The following is an 18,203-nucleotide window of genomic DNA, read 5'->3' on the forward strand; positions in this document are numbered from 1 at the left end:
TTGAAGTTCAGCGTTATACAAAAAAGATTAACGTTTTTTTTACTTCGCTTCGCTGAATTTTCTGTTGCAAACAAATCTTAAATTAACACTTTTCTCTCTTGATAATATTGTAAGTTATAGATACAATACATTGTTAAACAAAAATGATGAGAAATTAAAATCTCTCTGGAGCAATAAAGCAATAAGGCATGTTTTGAAACAATTAACTAATCTCTTATGGAAATACAATTACGCAAAATGCTGTTTAGAAATCCCTTAACTTCTTTTATTATAACTAATCAACCAAAGCATATTGATCCAACATGTGTAAGACACATTTCTTTTCAATGTAAGACAAGAAGACAAACGTGCATGCTGGATGTGTGGAGAATTTTACCGCTGATTTTGAAATAAAACGTAGGTTAACTGAGTTATTTACTTGAAAGCGTGGCAAACCATTTTGAAATAATTTCATTAGCAAACTGAGTTTTATTAATTTCTCTGTTATAGGTACCATCAAAAGAAGAAGAAGAGTGATGTTTTTTTCCAATTTCTGATACTGTTTTTGACTTTTTTTTTTTACCCTTACTATGCGCTATTGAAGCAGTCTTTCCAATGTTGAACCTTTTTACGGTAAGCTATTTGTTATTTCATAACATTTAGTTTTTTTCTTAGCAAGCGTAGTCTGCGTTGTTAGAATAAGTTTTTGCTGTTGCGAGGTTTTAAGTTTCTGGCAGAAAATTAAAATAAACACTAGAGACCATGTTTGGACTGTCGTGAGAACTTGCAATGAATGTATGATTTCTGTTCATTGTTATTGATATTAAAACGGTAAAACTTAAACGAAGTCTGTTGATGATGAATTAAATCGTTATTAACTTAATATGTGCATCTTGCGAAGGTCCATTGTTTTCTCATAGTAAATTTAATGTTAAGGTGTTATATTCGGTAAAATGTAGTTTATTGTTGGAATAATTACACAACCGTACTTCTTCACGACAATCTATAAATGTTAGCTAGCATGGGTCCTAGTGAAGAGCACACAGTCACGATATCGCTTTGATCCTAAAAGAGTTCAAAGACAAAATGTGTTTGAGATGCAGCGAGTTTAAAAAGTTTGGGATCATTTTTGAGTTTTCTGAATTTGTTTAGTCATTTACTATGTGTTGAAACCGTATACATTTTTTGGTCAAGATTGACAATTTCTTATCTACTTTTGTGACGACTATGTCGGCGTTAGAGCGTAGCTGACGAAGTGTTTGATGCTGAAGAAGGACACGTAAAGAAGGTTGATAGTTTTGGACATCTCTGTGACAGTTTGTAAGGGTTGTATTATGTAGTAACAATTCTTTGTTTCCAGGACAATAAAAGTGAGGAGACCATTAAATAGTAAAAACTAATTCGATGTGATGGCCACCTATAAATAAGATCGTTTTACAAATTCTGCATGGTTTACTAAATTTTTTTAATTAAAAACAGAAAAATAAAATAATGGCAAATTAAATACATAACTAACAAATAGTCACAGGAAAGTGATTAATCCAATAAATAGGGGCTTAAAAATGTGTGCTTGACATGAGCGTTTAAGTGTATAAAAAGTCATGATGTTGGTGCATATGCTGTAAGCCATTCCAAGACAGAATAGACATATAGCAAATTGATTTCAGTCAAAAAGAGGAGGTTCTTACCCAAAAGAGGAAGTTCTTTATTCAGGAGCGTTTTCCCCTTTGTTACATAAACTAACCCTGAATGCTTAAAGGAGAGGTACAATTTCATGTTTGATATATAAGTAATATGTTAGAAAGATCAACAAGGTCCTTAAAGTTTAGTATATTAAGTGCATGAAAGAGGTTTGGAGGGAGTAAGGAAATGATGAGAACAAGAATTCATCAATTAGAACACCTAGGTAAGAAATGTGAGAACTAAGATAAGACTTTAGAATAGATGATTGCATTACTAAGATCATTTATATAAAGTAAAAATAATAAACGTCCAATAACCGAGCCTTAAGGAACACCATGTTTAACCATGAAATACGAAATTCAGATCTAAAATCAAAATAATAATTTGTTGTTTGCGATTTAGTAAGTAAGATCGAAACCAGGAGTTAGCAATGCCTCTTATGCCATAATGATTAAGTTTTAATAAAAAAATTTCGTGACTTACAGTGTCGATCAATCAATAAATATTCCACAAGAAAATTTTCCATTGTCTAAATTTTACCGTATTGTTTTGTCAAACTTGTGTTGTTGTTGCAAAGATTAGGCGTTGTTCAAATTTTTGTAATGTAGCGCAAATTAAGTACAAAATAGTTAAAGAGTAAAATAAAACAGTGTCCGGCTAAACATGTGAGAAAAATTATACTTCATTTCCTGTTTATTATTAAAGAGTGCCCACTTTTTTATTTATTTCGACAAAACAGCTGTAACTGCGCGTTGTTTTATAACAATCTTCCACTGCCATCCGAAGTAAAACATATTCTGTCATCCCGCCCCCAGTTTAGTTTTTTTTTCCAGTAGGCAGAAAGAATCCGTGTTTTTTAAAAAAGAAACGAAATTTTCATTTAAATATAAATACCTGAATCAAACTTCTTACTAGCCATCTTACTATTTCGCCCTCTAATAGGACTTTATAAAGTGATTGCAATCCTTATTCTGATAAGAACAATCGATTCCAAAATAGCCCCTCAGTTTTATTCAAAGCTGGATGGAGCAGTTTGATCAGATGATGCAGCAGAATTACTATCTCTTAGAACTTTACTTATTACAACGTTTATTCATGTTTTCTGTTGGGAATATTTGACGATTTTGCACAATGGCATTCCGTTCATTTACTTTTCCAATTATTTCACGAATAAATAAAACTACTCTCACAGTGGATTTATTATCCTTCTCTAATCAGTTTTTTTCATCTCTGACATCACAATCAATTGTTCGGCGAATGACTAAACGTTCGTGTTGACACAAGAAATTAGGGACTGCAGTCACGGTACAGTATATTCAATGAAAGATTCAAATAGAGCTTCCTTACATTCTACAAGATCGTCCTGGGTTTCTTCTAAAAATAGTTTTTTAGTCCTTCTGTTTTCTAGCTAAAATGGGTTCGTGAGAAAAAAGTGAATTTGTGATAAGCTATGACAGACACATGTTAGTGTGCATCTTGCACCCTATTAGGCGTTTTACGTTCTGTTATTTCTTTATACCTTTTTTGCACTTTTTGACAGGGGTGGGTACATCAACTTTTTTAGTTATTTGGTTTAACTTATAAACAGACAGACCCTAAGAGAAAATTGAAGCTATAAAACATTTTGGAGGGTGAATGAAAATACATGTTTCTTTCTTCGACATGTATGTGAATTTTCAATTCAGGGCTATCTTCTATCTGGTTCTCGTTCTTCTTTTTCTTATGAAGTCAAAAATTCGCGTTGTTACTGTTTCCTGTAAAGTGTGGTCCAAATGTACTTCAACGCGTGTGGTCCAATTGTATGCAACCTTTTTTTATGAAGTTATTATCAGTACCGTTCTCAGTTCATGGATGCTTCTTTTTAAACAAGCTTTTTTAACAAGGTGAGAAATATCTTTAAATACTGCAAACACTATTGTAAACTTATCTAATGAAGCAGAAAGTCTCTATTCACTACCTTTTGTTCTGTTCAAAATGGTCGTGCACAGCTTAATTCCGAAAACTCCCTGTATCGTAATGTGTTATGCTGGCGGGCCGAACTGTAGCTTTGTATAACAAGTTCATTTTCTTATGTCCTCATGTCAAATTCACTTCTTGCTGAGGTTGTTTATAACAAACTTCTTTATGAAAGACTTTTGGACTCTTTTGATTTTCTTCGCATATTTTTTTAGATAATTAATAAATGGCTCCCTAAAGGACAACACAATTCATTCAAGACAGTTATAGGAACGGCCACAGTTCCTTCAGTGGTGGTGAAACATATCCAAGAAAACGTTAGGGAAAATGTTTAATTGATGTTAATTATGGGACATCCTTGATGTTGGGTAAGCTGAAGACACTTTCAAGAGTTATAGGAAGAACCACAGTTAAGTAAAACATATTCCAGAAATCACTAGAGATAATGTTTAATTGCTGTTAATTATGGGACAGTGTTGGGTCAGCTGGAAACATTTTGCACAGCTGAACGAAAATCACTAAGCTAGTTGATTAAGTAAAAACGAACTATTTTTGTATGGATGTCTACTGTCAAAAATGCAGTCGTTAAGACAACTATGTGTCATTTCAGATGACATCGTTATTTATTTACTGAATTTGAGTTTTATGAGTTTTGAGTTATTACTTCGTGGAAGATAGATGATCAAGATATTTTGAGATCGTTTTGAGATGAAATTTTCATTATACATTCAATAAGGACAGGTTTTCCTGAAATTTCACTCACATATACGCCTTGAGCAGCTACACAACTAAATATTCTAATTGTGTTTATATTTATATTTATTTCATATTTATTATCATTTTTTATTTAAAAAAACAGCGTCCATGAATTGAGAGGTATATTGTAGCAACCTGTAGACTGCTATAGAGTAGACTCATCTTTTACAAAACAGCGTGGTGCTTGGACTACATTGTGAAGCCGTAACGCCGCGAGCGCGTTTGATCGTTGACCAACATCAAATGTTTTTATTTTTCATGCTCCTTCAGTCGAACTAATCTTTTTCTGCTCTTCTAATAATTTTTAAAAATGCCTGTTTAAAATGACTGTTAAATTTTATTAGAGTTTTATTGCCACTCTAAAAAATGCCTTTGGTTCGTTTTGACAAATTGAAAGAAAATGCAAAAGCGAGCAATGCCTGCACATGCTCGTTACATTTTTTGAATTTTTGCCCACAACGCTGAAAACATTGTCAATGAGGTAATTGATTTTTTTTAATTGTTGTATAAAACGCCATCTTAAAAAGTGTTATCAGAAAATAAAAATAAATTGACTGAACTCAAAAGATTTAAAAAATTGAATCTCAATGACCCAATGACTTAGCAAATACGAAGGCGTATGCACTGTTCCTATTACAATGCAACACATGATTTCCTTCCTTGTCACGCCAGCAAAGAGAAACCTTTTTATTGCTTTGCTTAAATTAAAATAAGATGTATAAAGGAGTATAATTCTTTTATGCTTTAGTTCAGAACACAAATTTCTTATTATTATTTTTTAGGCCAAATGTATGACACAAATTGTCAATTCGTGCTTCTTGGTTTTACTCACATTAAAAGATGTTTTTTGATCAAATTTTGTATATAATTAATTACATCTTAATCATAATTAAAGTTTATTAATCTTACAGCTTCGTGGAAGGACGTTTTAAACTAAGTAATATTATAAATGGTGCCGTAGTAGTGGACGTAATAGTGAACGGGAAAACGTAGAAAAAGGCAAGGATGACAGTAGATTTCGCCCTCTCTCAAAAACTTTCATAGGCTGTGAATTAAATCAAATTGAGCACTCTTTGCTTATGTCAGCGCTTTTCTGTGACATCTCCAAAAGATTAAAATTTGTCCAAAATACCACTAACTCGTTAAAATTCAATTACTTTAGTTCTAGAGCGAATTTTGACATTCTGTTTGAAATTTCTTAAAGCCAAAAAAAAGTTATGTAACTTGTGTTCTGCTTTTTACATAGTTCGTCTAAAAAAATTCCAACAAATGGCCCGAAAATGCCCGTTTTTATTGATTTTCGGATAAAATTCGAAAAAAACAAAAATTGGATTAATCACGTGGGCGGCAAAATATACAGAAGGATTCTACTTGATAAAACAAAGTTGTGTTGTAGGTTTCAAGCTCTAAAGATAATCCGAAGTAGAGTTATTAAATTTTCCCGATTATAAGGATTTCATAGACATTTTTAGGATGAGTTTCAAGTAATAGCCTGATCGGTTTTCTGTGTGGAGTGTTTTGCTCTATTGCCTAAGTTAAAAAAAGAAATTTATGTAGACTCAAACATCGGAATCGTGTCGAAACTTCTTTTCTATAAAGTTATATCAGTATTTTCAGTATCGGTTGGAAGATGTTTCAAAAATTAATTTTTGTCTAACTACCTTTGTGCTTTTTGCACGAGTATCAATTTCTTCGTATCAAAGGAACGATGCGTTTTAAAAACATTACCAATTTTACTTTATATTTTTTTGTAACCAACTCACAAGAAAAACCGCTGGCTACCTCTTTTTTTCCTATGTTTCTATAAAACAGGAACTCTGATCGCTTTGTAGCTATAAGAATTTACTTTTACTTTTTTCGCTAAAATCAAAGGTAGTTTGACATGTATGTCAAAAACTAAGTGGTTTTTTCAAAACTAAGTTACCAAAACTGTTATGATAAAATATGAAAATGTAACAAAAACAATAGGTAAAGCTTTTCTTTGTGGTACCATACGTCATAAACAGCAATTAGTTATACTGTAAACGCAATTTATAATCAATGTCATGTCATAAAACTCTGACATATTTTGGTGTGCCAGCAGTCGGTCTGTACAGGACAGCAGAACAAAAGTGAGTTCAATAGTTGCTTATAACTACAGATGTTAAAGATCTGGGTGCATGAACCTGTGTAGCTGATGTGTATGAATTCCTTACTACAAACTCCTAACAAAGCTAAGTATTTGTACTACAATGTAAAACTTTATGTAAGGATGCATACTTTCTCAAACATAAGAACAAAGTGCAAGGTATTAGTAAAACGTCTAAAGGCACTTAATTTAAACCACCATTATTCTAATTTATAAATGAATTTAACGCCTCCAAAATCAATTGACCCGTTCACGCAGGTTCCTTAATGCTTGGCCAACCGACCAAGAATTATTGCAGGGAATGCGACTTGGAGGACGCAATCGATTTTGAGGAATAATAATGGGACAATGGTATGGGGGTGGACGGGGTGCAAGGTGCGTGAGTGTGGAACGGCGAAGAACAACAACAAATGAAAAACGTAAATGACGTGAAGAGGTTGGTGGTGTTTGAAAAGTTGGCTGTAATGGTTGTGGTGGTGGCCTTTGCAGTGGAGGTGTTGGTGGCCTTGTTAGTGGTTGAGGTGGTGGGAGGATTAGGTTGTGGTTGTGGTAATGTTGGCCTTGATGATGTTGATAGTGGTTATGGCCTTCTTGGTGGTGGTGATGGTGATGGTTGTAGCCTTGGTAATGGTTGAGATGGTGGTAACCTTGATGGTGGTTGTTGTGGACTAGATGGTTGTGGTTGTGGCCTTGATGGCGGTCGTGCGGCATTGATATTGATACAGCTATTGAATCCCATTCAATAGCTGTATCAATATCAATGCCGCACGACCGCCATCAAGGCCACAACCACAACCATTAAAGGGTTCGAAATGAAAGTGGACGGATAAGAATTTCGAGAATCGATGGGGTGGAATGCTGTGGATGAATTCTGGGTGGCCGTAAGGGGGAGTAATGTGAGGAATATAGATGGTGTCGTAAAAAGACGTGATTGTGGACGGTCAGATGACTGATACAATGTAGACGAGGACAAGGACGACAACGACACAGACGGTGTAAGGGGGAGTAATGAGGGGAATGTGGATGGTGTCGTAAAGAAGGACGTGATTGTAGACGGTCAGATGACTGATGCAACGTAGACGAGGACAAGGACGACAACGACACAGACGGTGTAAGGGGGAGTAATGAGGGGAATGTGGATGGTGTCGTAAAGAAGGACGTGATTGTGGACGGTCAGATGACTGATACAACGTAGACGAGGACAAGGACGACAACGACACAGACGGTGGGTCTCCACCGTCAATGATATAGCACGATGATTTGACGACACAAAAATTAGGGAGGAAGAGGAAGACAGGAAGGATGGAGAAGTGGACGAAGAAGTGAACGAAGGTGTTTGGGGAGGTGAGAAATGCAAAGACGGAAGTAAGAAATGAAAGAAGAAGGTAAAGAAGATGAGAAGGAAGAAGATGAGATACAAACAAAATGTAAGCGTGCCCTGGTCTGATCCCTGCGTTGAAAGTCCTGCCTATTGCTTAAGTGAAAAAAAGCAATTCATTTAAACTTAACCATCGAATCGTGCCGAAAAATTTTTAGCGTAAAGCAAAACCAGTATTTACAATATCAGTGTAAACCGATTTCTTCTTTCGCAAAAGAAGTGTCATGCATTACATATACAAGATGTTCAAATGCTTTTGGATGATGTTTCAAGAATTACTTTATTGTCCCTAATAACCCTTTGTGGATACTTTTTTTTCCTGTACGTGTTCCAAGAAGTGCTTTTACTTTCTAATGTAATTTCCATTCACGTAACTTTTATCTTGCGTGCAAATTTTGCAAAATAACATTAAAGCTGGCAATTTAGAAAACTATCTTCCACGAAATTAAATTAATTCGCCAAAATAAAAAAATGGGTTGTGGCTGCGATTTTCTGTAAGTCACGACGCAACGTTTTTTGTTTTGCTTTCGTCCGTAAATGCGAAATTCCACTTTAATCACAAGTCACAAAATATTCTGCGCGGTCACATGTCAAAGCGACAAAAATCTCCACTGTAAAAAGGAATCTTAAATGTTGTGCAATATTAAAGAGCGCGTGCGTTTGAGCCGACGTGCTAAGACATTAAAATGGACTTTCGTCCGTAACGCCGTAAAAGTAATGAAGTAAGGCCCTCAGCCTGTTTAATCCAGAAAATTTGAGGGTAAAAGGTTTTTATTAAGTTGAAAACTGAATGAAAAAAGCTATAAGGAAAGCGATTTTTCCACTTTGTACTAAACCTCGCATGAATTTACAAAACATTTTTAGTCTGCGTAAAATGCGCTGTTTCGTATTTTGTCGCTAAGTTGTTAATTACCTTCTGATCCCGCTGAATTAAATGTTTTGATTGATTATAGTTGGTCTAAAATTCTTATAACCTTATGTCTATGTCAACAAAAGTGTGAGAGTCATAGATCCTAGATAATAAATGGTAAGTACTATAAAATACTTTATAGATTTTATTTATAACCGTTTAGTCACATAGGCTGATGTCTATAGCATTGATAAAATTGATAAAAGCATTGATTAAATTGATAAAAGCATTGATAAAATACATAAATTAAACTTCAATCATATAACAGGAGCTCTGTATTATAAATGAAAAGCCGCATGAAAAGCGTAGTTGGTTTAGTAAAACTAGCAAGACCATTTAGGTGGTGCTGCTGGTAGTGCTACTTGACGGCTAGTTGTGCTGCTGGTGTAGTTGGTGGTGCTGCTGGTATTGCTGGCTCCTGTGCAGCTTGTGGTGCTGTTTGTGCTGTTGCTGCAGCTGCTAGTGCTACCGCTGCAGCTGATGGTTCTGCCTCCTAAAGTGGTGACGGTGGTTGTGCTTCTAGTTGTGCTGCTGGCTGCGGTGGTGGATTTGGTTGTTCTCCTCGGTTTACCCTCCTCCTTTGTCGCTCTTTCACATAGACCGGCTGGCCATCATTTTGTCCACAAAGAAGAAATAATGCATAATATTCTTTTTTTCCTTATTGAATGCATCAAGATGTTTTTACGAAATAATAGAAACAGTGAAAGTTACTATTTTAATGGTGTCTTGTATAAAGAGAACCATTTATTTTTTTAAATGAACCAAATGTAGCTCATTATAAAATTTAATTTTGTGTGAAACTGTTGAGATGCCCTGTGATACATAACCATTAATCTTATGAGAATCACTATCTTGGAACGAAAGTTAAAAAAATATTGTTTGGTTACGGAATTAGTTTTGAGACGTAACGAACCTGCCAGGAAATCGTAAACCAAACCAACCTGCAATTGTCTTTTTAACAACGTAAAAAGTTGAAACGACTATTTTGCAAGCAATGCATTAAACGACACAACTTTCAAAATTATGTGTATTTTTATGCTAAATTCTACATATAGCTATAAAAGATCGCCAAAATCACTACAAACTTTAGAACAACTTAATTTTGTTTTCTACTATCCTAAATTTCTGCCCTTTAATTTTTCATACGCGACTGTTTTCTCAAGCACAATCTTTATTTAATGTGGCAAGTTTCTTCAAATACTAGTATGCAACGGTTTCTGAGGTTTGAAAGTTGCATACTTTAAATAAAGCATGCAGTTGGTGGATGAGTGACTGACATAGAGTATAAAAATTAACCATTCTCTTGACGGCTTTTCTCGGATTCTAAATTGATGAAAATTTCGATATTAACTATGTTAATGGTAAGGAACAGTAAGAAAAATTCTACCCTTCGGACGTTGCTATACACAAGGTATCTTTCCTCGTTCCTCCATACTTCTGAGGTACGGATCTAGCAAATTTTTATAGTAGGTAGCCTACTAAGAAAATAATTGTAAAAACTTTAACTGGATACTTTCAATACTGATCCAGAAATTCTGGAAATTCCAGGATACAAATCTTGTTATATATATGAACATGACGATTCAAATAAATCAACTTTTGAACAAGTTCAATTTTAATGAATTATGATTCAGTTAATTCAGCAATAAATACATATTAGCATTTGAATATTTCAGCTTTTAAGCCTTCAAAATTTACTCTCTTGTTAACGATTTTTTAAAAATATTGATGGTGCATGGTTTGATAACCGCTGATTTAAAAAAGAAAGTACGCTTTAAAAATGAGAAACATGAATACAATTATTATCTCTTTAACATCTTTGCACAAGTTATTATATATAAAAATATATGTATATAAATTTATTTAAGCTGGCTCGTTTACTATCCAAATTCTCGAATTTGAATTTCTTTTTAGAGAGTCTGATAAGTTGCAATTTTTTATTTTGAAGAAAATAATTTGTCAATGTTTCGTTTCACAAATCCAAAAAGTTGAAATTTCAAATTGACAAATTGAAACAAAAAAGATAAACATGTTTGGCTAATTATATATTCTGTTACAGACTAATTATCAGTTCACCCTGACTGTTTGGTGCAAGGAACAATAAACTTTTGTCACGCTTTGACAACTTTTCTGCAGAAAATATAAAAAAACCCTGTGACGAATATCGTTTTATCTGATAGAAGTAGCATCATGAAGCAAGCCTGCGAGCCTTATTAACACATAGAAACTATTTTGACAAGTTTGTTCAAGACTGTCTGACTAAAAATACGTCAGGCCTACATAGGTTGATTCTACTCCACGGTGAAAGCTTCACGGGATAATCTAAAACTAAGTGACTTAGAATTTCTGACTAAAAATAGGTCAGGCTCACACAGGTTGACCCTTAGTCAACGGTACAAGCCTCACGGGCCAAGACTGGCTAACACAGGTCAGGTAAACGTAGGTTGATCCAATTCGCGTTATGAGATAGTCAGTAACGAAAAGTAGCGAAAACAAGGCGGAATTTCGATTTTCAGATTCCGGGTAAATTAGACAGATTTGATCCTCGGCATTTATTTACTAGGTCGCGTGACAGGGTTGACCTAGTCTAAATCTGCGCCTGCTGCTTCCCTCTGCTGTGGTTGTTGTGGTTGTTGTTGTTGCCATGGCAGTGGTTACTGTTGTTGTTATTGTTGTTGTTATTGCTGCTTATGTTGTTGTTCTTCTTCTTCTTGTTCTTGCATTTGCATTTCTTACATTTTCTTGCATTTGTTGTTATTTGTTCTACAAAAAAGTGTGTATTATGAGACAACAAAACATGCAATAAAAAAAAGACTTTATGTCGATAGTGTACAGTGTTACTTTATGTTGTAAGTATGGCTTTGCGTGAAGTGATTTCAACTCAATACAAATACTAACATTGAAAAATCGATGTTTTATTGTGTCTCTCATAGGCAATAAGAAGTAAAGTTTCACGAAGCAAAACCGTTATATAATAATTTAAACTAACCGTAACTTCGAGGTTATTAGGACTCAAGTGAATATCTAAAGGCGGTAATACACGATTACTTCCTTTCGATTAATTTTTTCCACAAGTCACCTCGTGCATCATAAGATAACACCCACTAAAGATTGCCTTCAAATCAATTGCCTTCTGCAAAAAAGTTGTTGTTTTTTCAGGCCTATACACTTTTTTTTATTACAGAAAATGCGCGGACAACTTTTTTCCAAAACTCGCAATTTTGTTACCAAGTTCAGCAGTGTAAAATAATAAAAATAATGTTCTTCACTTTTTCAACATTTTTGCTATTTTGATCTTCAACTTTATCTAATTACTTTGTGTACATTGCACAAACAACAATTCCTAGTAGCTACAGAGTTAGCCGACCCACAGTGAGTCGCATTCTCGGGGAAACATGTGAAGTTATATGGTATGAACTGAATGAAAGGAATTTTCCAAAAGTGACAAGCACTGAAGACAGCTGGCGAAAAGTGGCTGATGCTTTTGAAACAAAGTGGAATTTTCCTCATTGTTTGGGAGCTATTGACGGCAAGCATGTGGTGATGCAGGCCCCTGTAGTGGTTCAGACTATTTCAACTATAAAGAAAACACATAGTATAGTATTGATGGCCGTATGTAATGCCAATTATGAGTTTACGTTGCTCGACATAGGAGATGCTGGCCGACAAAGTGATAGCGGTGTTTACAAAAATAGCAAGTTAGGCTTTGCAATTAATAATAATCAAATAAATATACCACCTGGTCAAATCCAAAACGCGGGAACTAAGCAGACGATGCATTCATGATGAAACCATTTATGTTAAAACTATTTGCTCGCTTGGATGCATGTCAGAAAAGAAGAATCTTTAACTACAGGTTAACAAGAGCAAGACGTGTCATTGAAAACTCTTTCGGTATTGCAGCAGCAAGGTTTAGAATTTTTTGCAGGCCGATTATTGCTCAAGTTGATACTGTAAACTCTATAACAAAAGCTGTTGTTGGTTTGCACAATTTTTTAATGGTTAGCCAAAGAATGCACAGAGACAGTAGTTATTGCCCACCAGGATGCACTGACCAGGAGAGTGTAGACTTTTGCTTACATGGCGAATGGTGATCTGACATAGTTGGTTACACAGGCCTACTCGATATTGGGGTTCAAGGTTCGAACAAATATAACAAAACAGCCAAAACCGTACGAGACGATTTAACTCTCAAAGTGGTGCTGTTAGTTGGCAGTGGGATTGTGTCAATAGAACAATAGATCCGTTTGATGTATAAAATATTTATATAAAAACATTGTGGCTTCACGATAAAATACCAATATTAGGACCAACAATGAGTATGTTTATTATTTTTATTATTGACAATATATTTCGGATAAACATTATCCATCATCAGGTCTAAAAGCAAATAAATAATGTTAAAAACAGTTAAAAACAAGTATAAAATTATTCAACATATCATACATAAACTACACCTCACACTACAACACATCAAATTTACAAGAAAATCTAAAAACAAAACGAGTTTAGAAGAGAGTAAGGTAATTAAATTTTTATTACCAATGCTCTGCTTCTATATTCGTCTTTTGTATTTAAAACCAGTTTGATGTAATTGATCATTAACGCCTCAAGAGTCATTAAATGATAAACGTTCCGTGTTGATGAACATAAAATTGATACATTTTCCATTGTTAAAAGATTATTGCAATCGTCGAAATGCTTTTCCACCGGACCAGTTCTTTTATGTTCCTTAAGTCGTTTGATTAAATGTCGGCTCGTCTGTCCGACATAGCACGAGTTGCATCGTGGACATTCTATTTTGTATACCAAACAACTTTTAAAACATTTTTCAATTACAGGTTTCAATGGAGGCAGAGAACTTTTCAACTTTTTCAATGTGAAAATAATTTTACACGGAATATTCAACTTTCTTATAGAAGTTTCAAATTTCTCCGAAACTCGCCCACGATATTGAATGAAAATCATCTTCTCTTTAGACTCTTCTTTCTCGTTTTCTTCATCAGGATTCTCGTTATCATTATTTTCCATAATCTTAGATATCGTACTTTTAATTATCGGGTCATAGAAAGCTTTCGGATATTGATTTTTCTCAAGAACAGTTTTACCTTTTTCTAGACTTTGGTGAAAATTCGACCATGTGCTACACGCTCGATGTATTCGATGAACTAGGCCGGATACGACTGACCGTTTATATTTCCGTGGTGCCAGTGAATAAAAGTTCATCGTCAGGCCTGTATTGGTAGCTTTCGTGTACCATGTCGATGATAAATTGTTATTTGAACGAATAATTAACATATCCAGAAAAGGTATAGACGTATTCTTCCCTTCTTTTTCAATGGTAAATTTGAGTGACGGATGCAGGTCGTTAATTTGTAGAAGTTTTTCGTCAATTCTATTACGTTCTATGTTTCTCAAAACATCATCCATATACCTTGAATACAGTACAGCTTTAAAACCTTAGTCTCTTTGTGCAGTCGTGACGTAGTTTTATTATCACACGATGGTTATTACAAGCAAATCGATGGCTTAGCTATGGGCAGCCCACCAGCTCTACTTCTCGCTAATGGTTGGCTAAGCAAGTTTGACTCTATCCTCAAAGACGATGCTGTACTGTATTCAAGGTATATGGATGATGTTTTGAGAAACATAGAACGTAATAGAATTGACGAAAAACTTCTACAAATTAACGACCTGCATCCGTCACTCAAATTTACCATTGAAAAAGAAGGGAAGAATACGTCTATACCTTTTCTGGATATGTTAATTATTCGTTCAAATAACAATTTATCATCGACATGGTACACGAAAGCTACCAATACAGGCCTGACGATGAACTTTCATTCACTGGCACCACGGAAATATAAACGGTCAGTCGTATCCGGCCTAGTTCATCGAATACATCGAGCGTGTAGCACATGGTCGAATTTTCACCAAAGTCTAGAAAAAGGTAAAACTGTTCTTGAGAAAAATCAATATCCGAAAGCTTTCTATGACCCGATAATTAAAAGTACGATATCTAAGATTATGGAAAATAATGATAACGAGAATCCTGATGAAAAAAACGAGAAAGAAGAGTCTGAAGAGAAGATGATTTTCATTCAATATCGTGGGCGAGTTTCGGAGAAATTTGAAACTTCTATGAGAAAGTTGGATATTCCGTGTAAAATTATTTTCACATTGAAAAAGTTAAAAAGTTCTCTGCCTCCATTGAAACCTGTAATTGAAAAATGTTTCAAAAGTTGTTTGGTATACAAAATAGAATGTCCACGATGCAACTCGTGCTATGTCGGACAGACGAGCCGACATTTAATCAAACGACTTAAGGAACATAAAAGAACTGGTCCGGTGGAAAAGCATTTCGACGATTGCAATAATCTTTTAACAATGGAAAATGTATCAATTTTATGTTCATCAACACGGAACGTTTATCATTTAATGACTCTTGAGGCGTTAATGATCAATTACATCAAACCGGTTTTAAATACAAAAGACGAATATAGAAGCAGAGCATTGGTAATAAAAATTTAATTACCTTACTCTCTTCTAAACTCGTTTTGTTTTTAGATTTTCTTGTAAATTTGATGTGTTGTAGTGTGAGGTGTAGTTTATGTATGATATGTTGAATAATTTTATACTTGTTTTTAACTGTTTTTAACATTATTTATTTGCTTTTAGACCTGATGATGGATAATGTTTATCCGAAATATATTGTCAATAAAAAAAATAATAAACATACTCATTGTTGGTCCTAATATTGGTAAATTATTTATACTTAAAATATTTACACTGAAAAAGTATCTAAAAATATATACACTAAATATATGTAAAAATACAACCCTTTTTTATTAAAGTTTCCTCTATACGCTCCCTCCAAACTCAAGTTCAAAAAGCAGTTGTTGTATTCTGAGTTTAGCTGTCTTATTTTTTACGAATCGAATTTCCGAAGTGTACCTACAAGGCTCTTGCAAAAGTGCATGTCTTCATCCTCCTCTACATTGACAACTTTTTCGCTAGAGATATTTTTTTTTGGAGGACATGCATGTCCATTTGAGCAGCTTCCTGTTCTTTAATTTTTTTGCTGCTGCTTGAATTACTTTTGCTGCTGCTCGAACTGCATTCAGAACTAGAGCGTTTTGCATAAGGTCGACTTGGGGTACTTGCGGGAGACTCTGCTGCAGCAGAAAAGTCTGAAACTGTTTCTGGTTTTGGAAATAATTCGACTGGTGGTGGTGAGCCCATAACATTACTACACGTTTTCTTGTTCATTACTTTTTCTTGAAGAAACTGTAGTTGCGGAAAATATTTACAGTTTGGCAAAGTGTGGAACGCTGCACCACATTTCATCATTTTAGACCGCTTCACCAAGCACCTCTTTAGGTTTTCCCGCAGATCTTTCCACTGAATTTTCATGAATTCAACTAAATAAGAGAAGACGTATTAGCTAAAATATATACAAGCACCACAGAAGTAGCTAGCTGTATAAAAATAAGTTAAAATCTTTATACTTTCAGACAAAGTTTTATCTTACCTGGATTTTTAAACTTTTTGGATAATTCTTCCCAAGAGGTTCTTGTCTTGATCATGATGAGATCGAGCAGACGTAGATAGCGTGGATAGCTTTCAATCTCGATGATAAAAACTTCCACATCATATTTAAAAACTACAGCTTCATCATCATACTCCTGCCTGGCTGCTTTAAAAGGTTTCAACCCTTCATTTACAACTTTTTTGCTTTGTGCCTCCACAGATTCTTTGATGTTATTTTGATCTTCATCTTCTACTTCACTTGATTGATTCTCTTCATTCATTTGGCTTTGATAAAAATTTAACACACAAAGACGTAAACAAATTTGATTTATAGTGGGACTTTTTTATGGAGCAGACGACCAAGCCAGTCAGCCTGGTCTTTAAAAATCAACACTTATCATGAACTTTTACTCAGCAGCCGTGCCGCAATATTTCAAGGCTACTAAGAACAAAAAACCTAATAATACAACAATGCATTATTTATATCTAGCATTTCCATAAACAGCAGCAGAACTACATTTTCATAACATCATGTGATATTTCAACCATTCTTCAACGTAAGGGTTGTGTTATGTTTTCTGGACAATACGGCCAACAATCTGCTATGTCGGCATGTTCAATTCCAAATTTGTAGTTTGGTACACCTTTATCAAAAATTTTCCATATACTTTTCATAAGATTTAGATTAGCAAACAATGATGTTTTTACTGGCAACCAAGTGCTATTGGAGCAATCTACAGATGATATTGTTTTTGTAAACAAAACATCGTCCTTATATTTTATTGCATGCAATAAGAAGTCTTTTTCAGACCAAAAAAAATTACTTGCCCACGCATCTCTAACAAACCCGTCAGCTCTTCTGTACACTTTAAAGTTTTCAAACACCATTTGTCCATTCATGGTCCTCTTAACGCATCTGACATAGTTATAATATGTATAATTTTGCTGGCATTTGATTATACCTGCTTTATTAACAACACGAGAATGAAACTCGAATACTAACTCGGCGTTTTCGACCTTTTTTGGATCAACCATGCGCCTATAGGAATCCATCAAGAAATTGCGAGCGTATGTGGAATTTTTCACTATATAATTTCCAGATTGTATTTCACCCGAGTGGATCCTTTCTAAAAGAAATACATCAATTCCAGGTGTGATGTACTCTTCAAAACAATGCCGAGCGTTCACAACACCAGTATCTGCGTCCAAATGAACAATATAATCGTAATAATAAAGTAACTGAGCAACAAAACGTCGTTTCTTTGCTAGGCTGACATCTTTTTGAAGACATTGTTTGGGAATCGTCCACCCATTCAACCCTGTATAAGTACCATCCTTTTCTTCTTGGATTAGAAGCAAATCATAACGTTTTAACTTAGCGTAACACCTGACTGATTGTACTGCACTATTGACGGTATCTCTGACGTAGTTACCAGCAGTTACAGCCGACACGATGGCTATTTTGCCGTAAATTTTCCGACAGATTCTTTCTATAGATAAATCATTTGGTAGTAGTTTGTGATTTTCTTTGATAGTTGCACCGATGTTTTGTACTTTGTGATCGGTTATGGCGTGTTGTAGCAGCATAATAAAAACAATCATGTACAACGCCACTATTATTAAGATTATTGTTTGTTTCGTTTTTGTGTACATTGTGTGTATAACTTTTAGTTTCAACATAAAATGTCAACATGTTTGTTTTTAAAAGGGTATGTCTAGTTGTATCTATACATTATTAGTTATCAGTCATTCCTATTTTTCTTTTTATTGTAGAAAAGTGTGTGTTTGCTTGGATTTTATAGAAATACTTAATACAATAAAAACTCGTGCTTAAAAGATAAAATTTTTTGATCTTGACGTTTGTGGAGGGATTGAGGAAGAGT

General features: G+C 34.5%; 3 protein-coding genes and 1 long non-coding RNA gene across 6 annotated transcripts; 2 read left to right on the forward strand and 2 right to left on the reverse strand.

Moving 5' to 3' along the window:
- Positions 1-292: 292 nt before the first annotated feature.
- On the forward strand, positions 293-4,897 carry LOC130630565 (uncharacterized). 3 transcript variants are annotated; one of them, XR_008982091.1, is made up of 4 exons: positions 293-396; positions 490-612; positions 3,348-3,545; positions 3,834-4,897. It is a non-coding gene; the product is annotated as an uncharacterized LOC130630565 (long non-coding RNA). The 3 variants fall into 3 exon arrangements; XR_008982092.1 differs by having other exon boundaries at positions 3,391-3,545; XR_008982090.1 differs by lacking the exon at positions 3,348-3,545 and having other exon boundaries at positions 3,834-4,891.
- Positions 4,898-14,325: 9,428 nt separating this feature from the next.
- LOC130630090 (uncharacterized) lies at positions 14,326-15,484 on the forward strand. The gene is made up of 3 exons (XM_057443488.1): positions 14,326-15,267; positions 15,358-15,365; positions 15,469-15,484. The coding sequence occupies exons 1-3, from the start codon at positions 14,326-14,328 to the stop codon at positions 15,482-15,484; spliced, it is 966 nt and encodes a 321-aa protein (XP_057299471.1).
- On the reverse strand, positions 15,464-16,601 carry LOC130630092 (uncharacterized). The gene is made up of 2 exons (XM_057443489.1): positions 16,322-16,601; positions 15,464-16,211 (listed from the first exon to the last, which is right to left on the reverse strand). Exons 1-2 carry the CDS (start codon positions 16,599-16,601, stop codon positions 15,784-15,786), a joined length of 708 nt encoding a protein of 235 aa, XP_057299472.1. The 3' UTR covers positions 15,464-15,783.
- Positions 16,602-16,831: 230 nt separating this feature from the next.
- On the reverse strand, positions 16,832-17,934 carry LOC130627642 (uncharacterized). The gene has a single exon (XM_057441397.1). It carries the CDS (start codon positions 17,920-17,922, stop codon positions 16,873-16,875), a length of 1,050 nt encoding a protein of 349 aa, XP_057297380.1. The 5' UTR covers positions 17,923-17,934; the 3' UTR covers positions 16,832-16,872.
- Positions 17,935-18,203: the final 269 nt, after the last annotated feature.

Source organism: Hydractinia symbiolongicarpus, chromosome 2, assembly GCF_029227915.1.
Source record: "Hydractinia symbiolongicarpus strain clone_291-10 chromosome 2, HSymV2.1, whole genome shotgun sequence".
Taxonomy (NCBI): domain Eukaryota; kingdom Metazoa; phylum Cnidaria; class Hydrozoa; order Anthoathecata; family Hydractiniidae; genus Hydractinia; species Hydractinia symbiolongicarpus.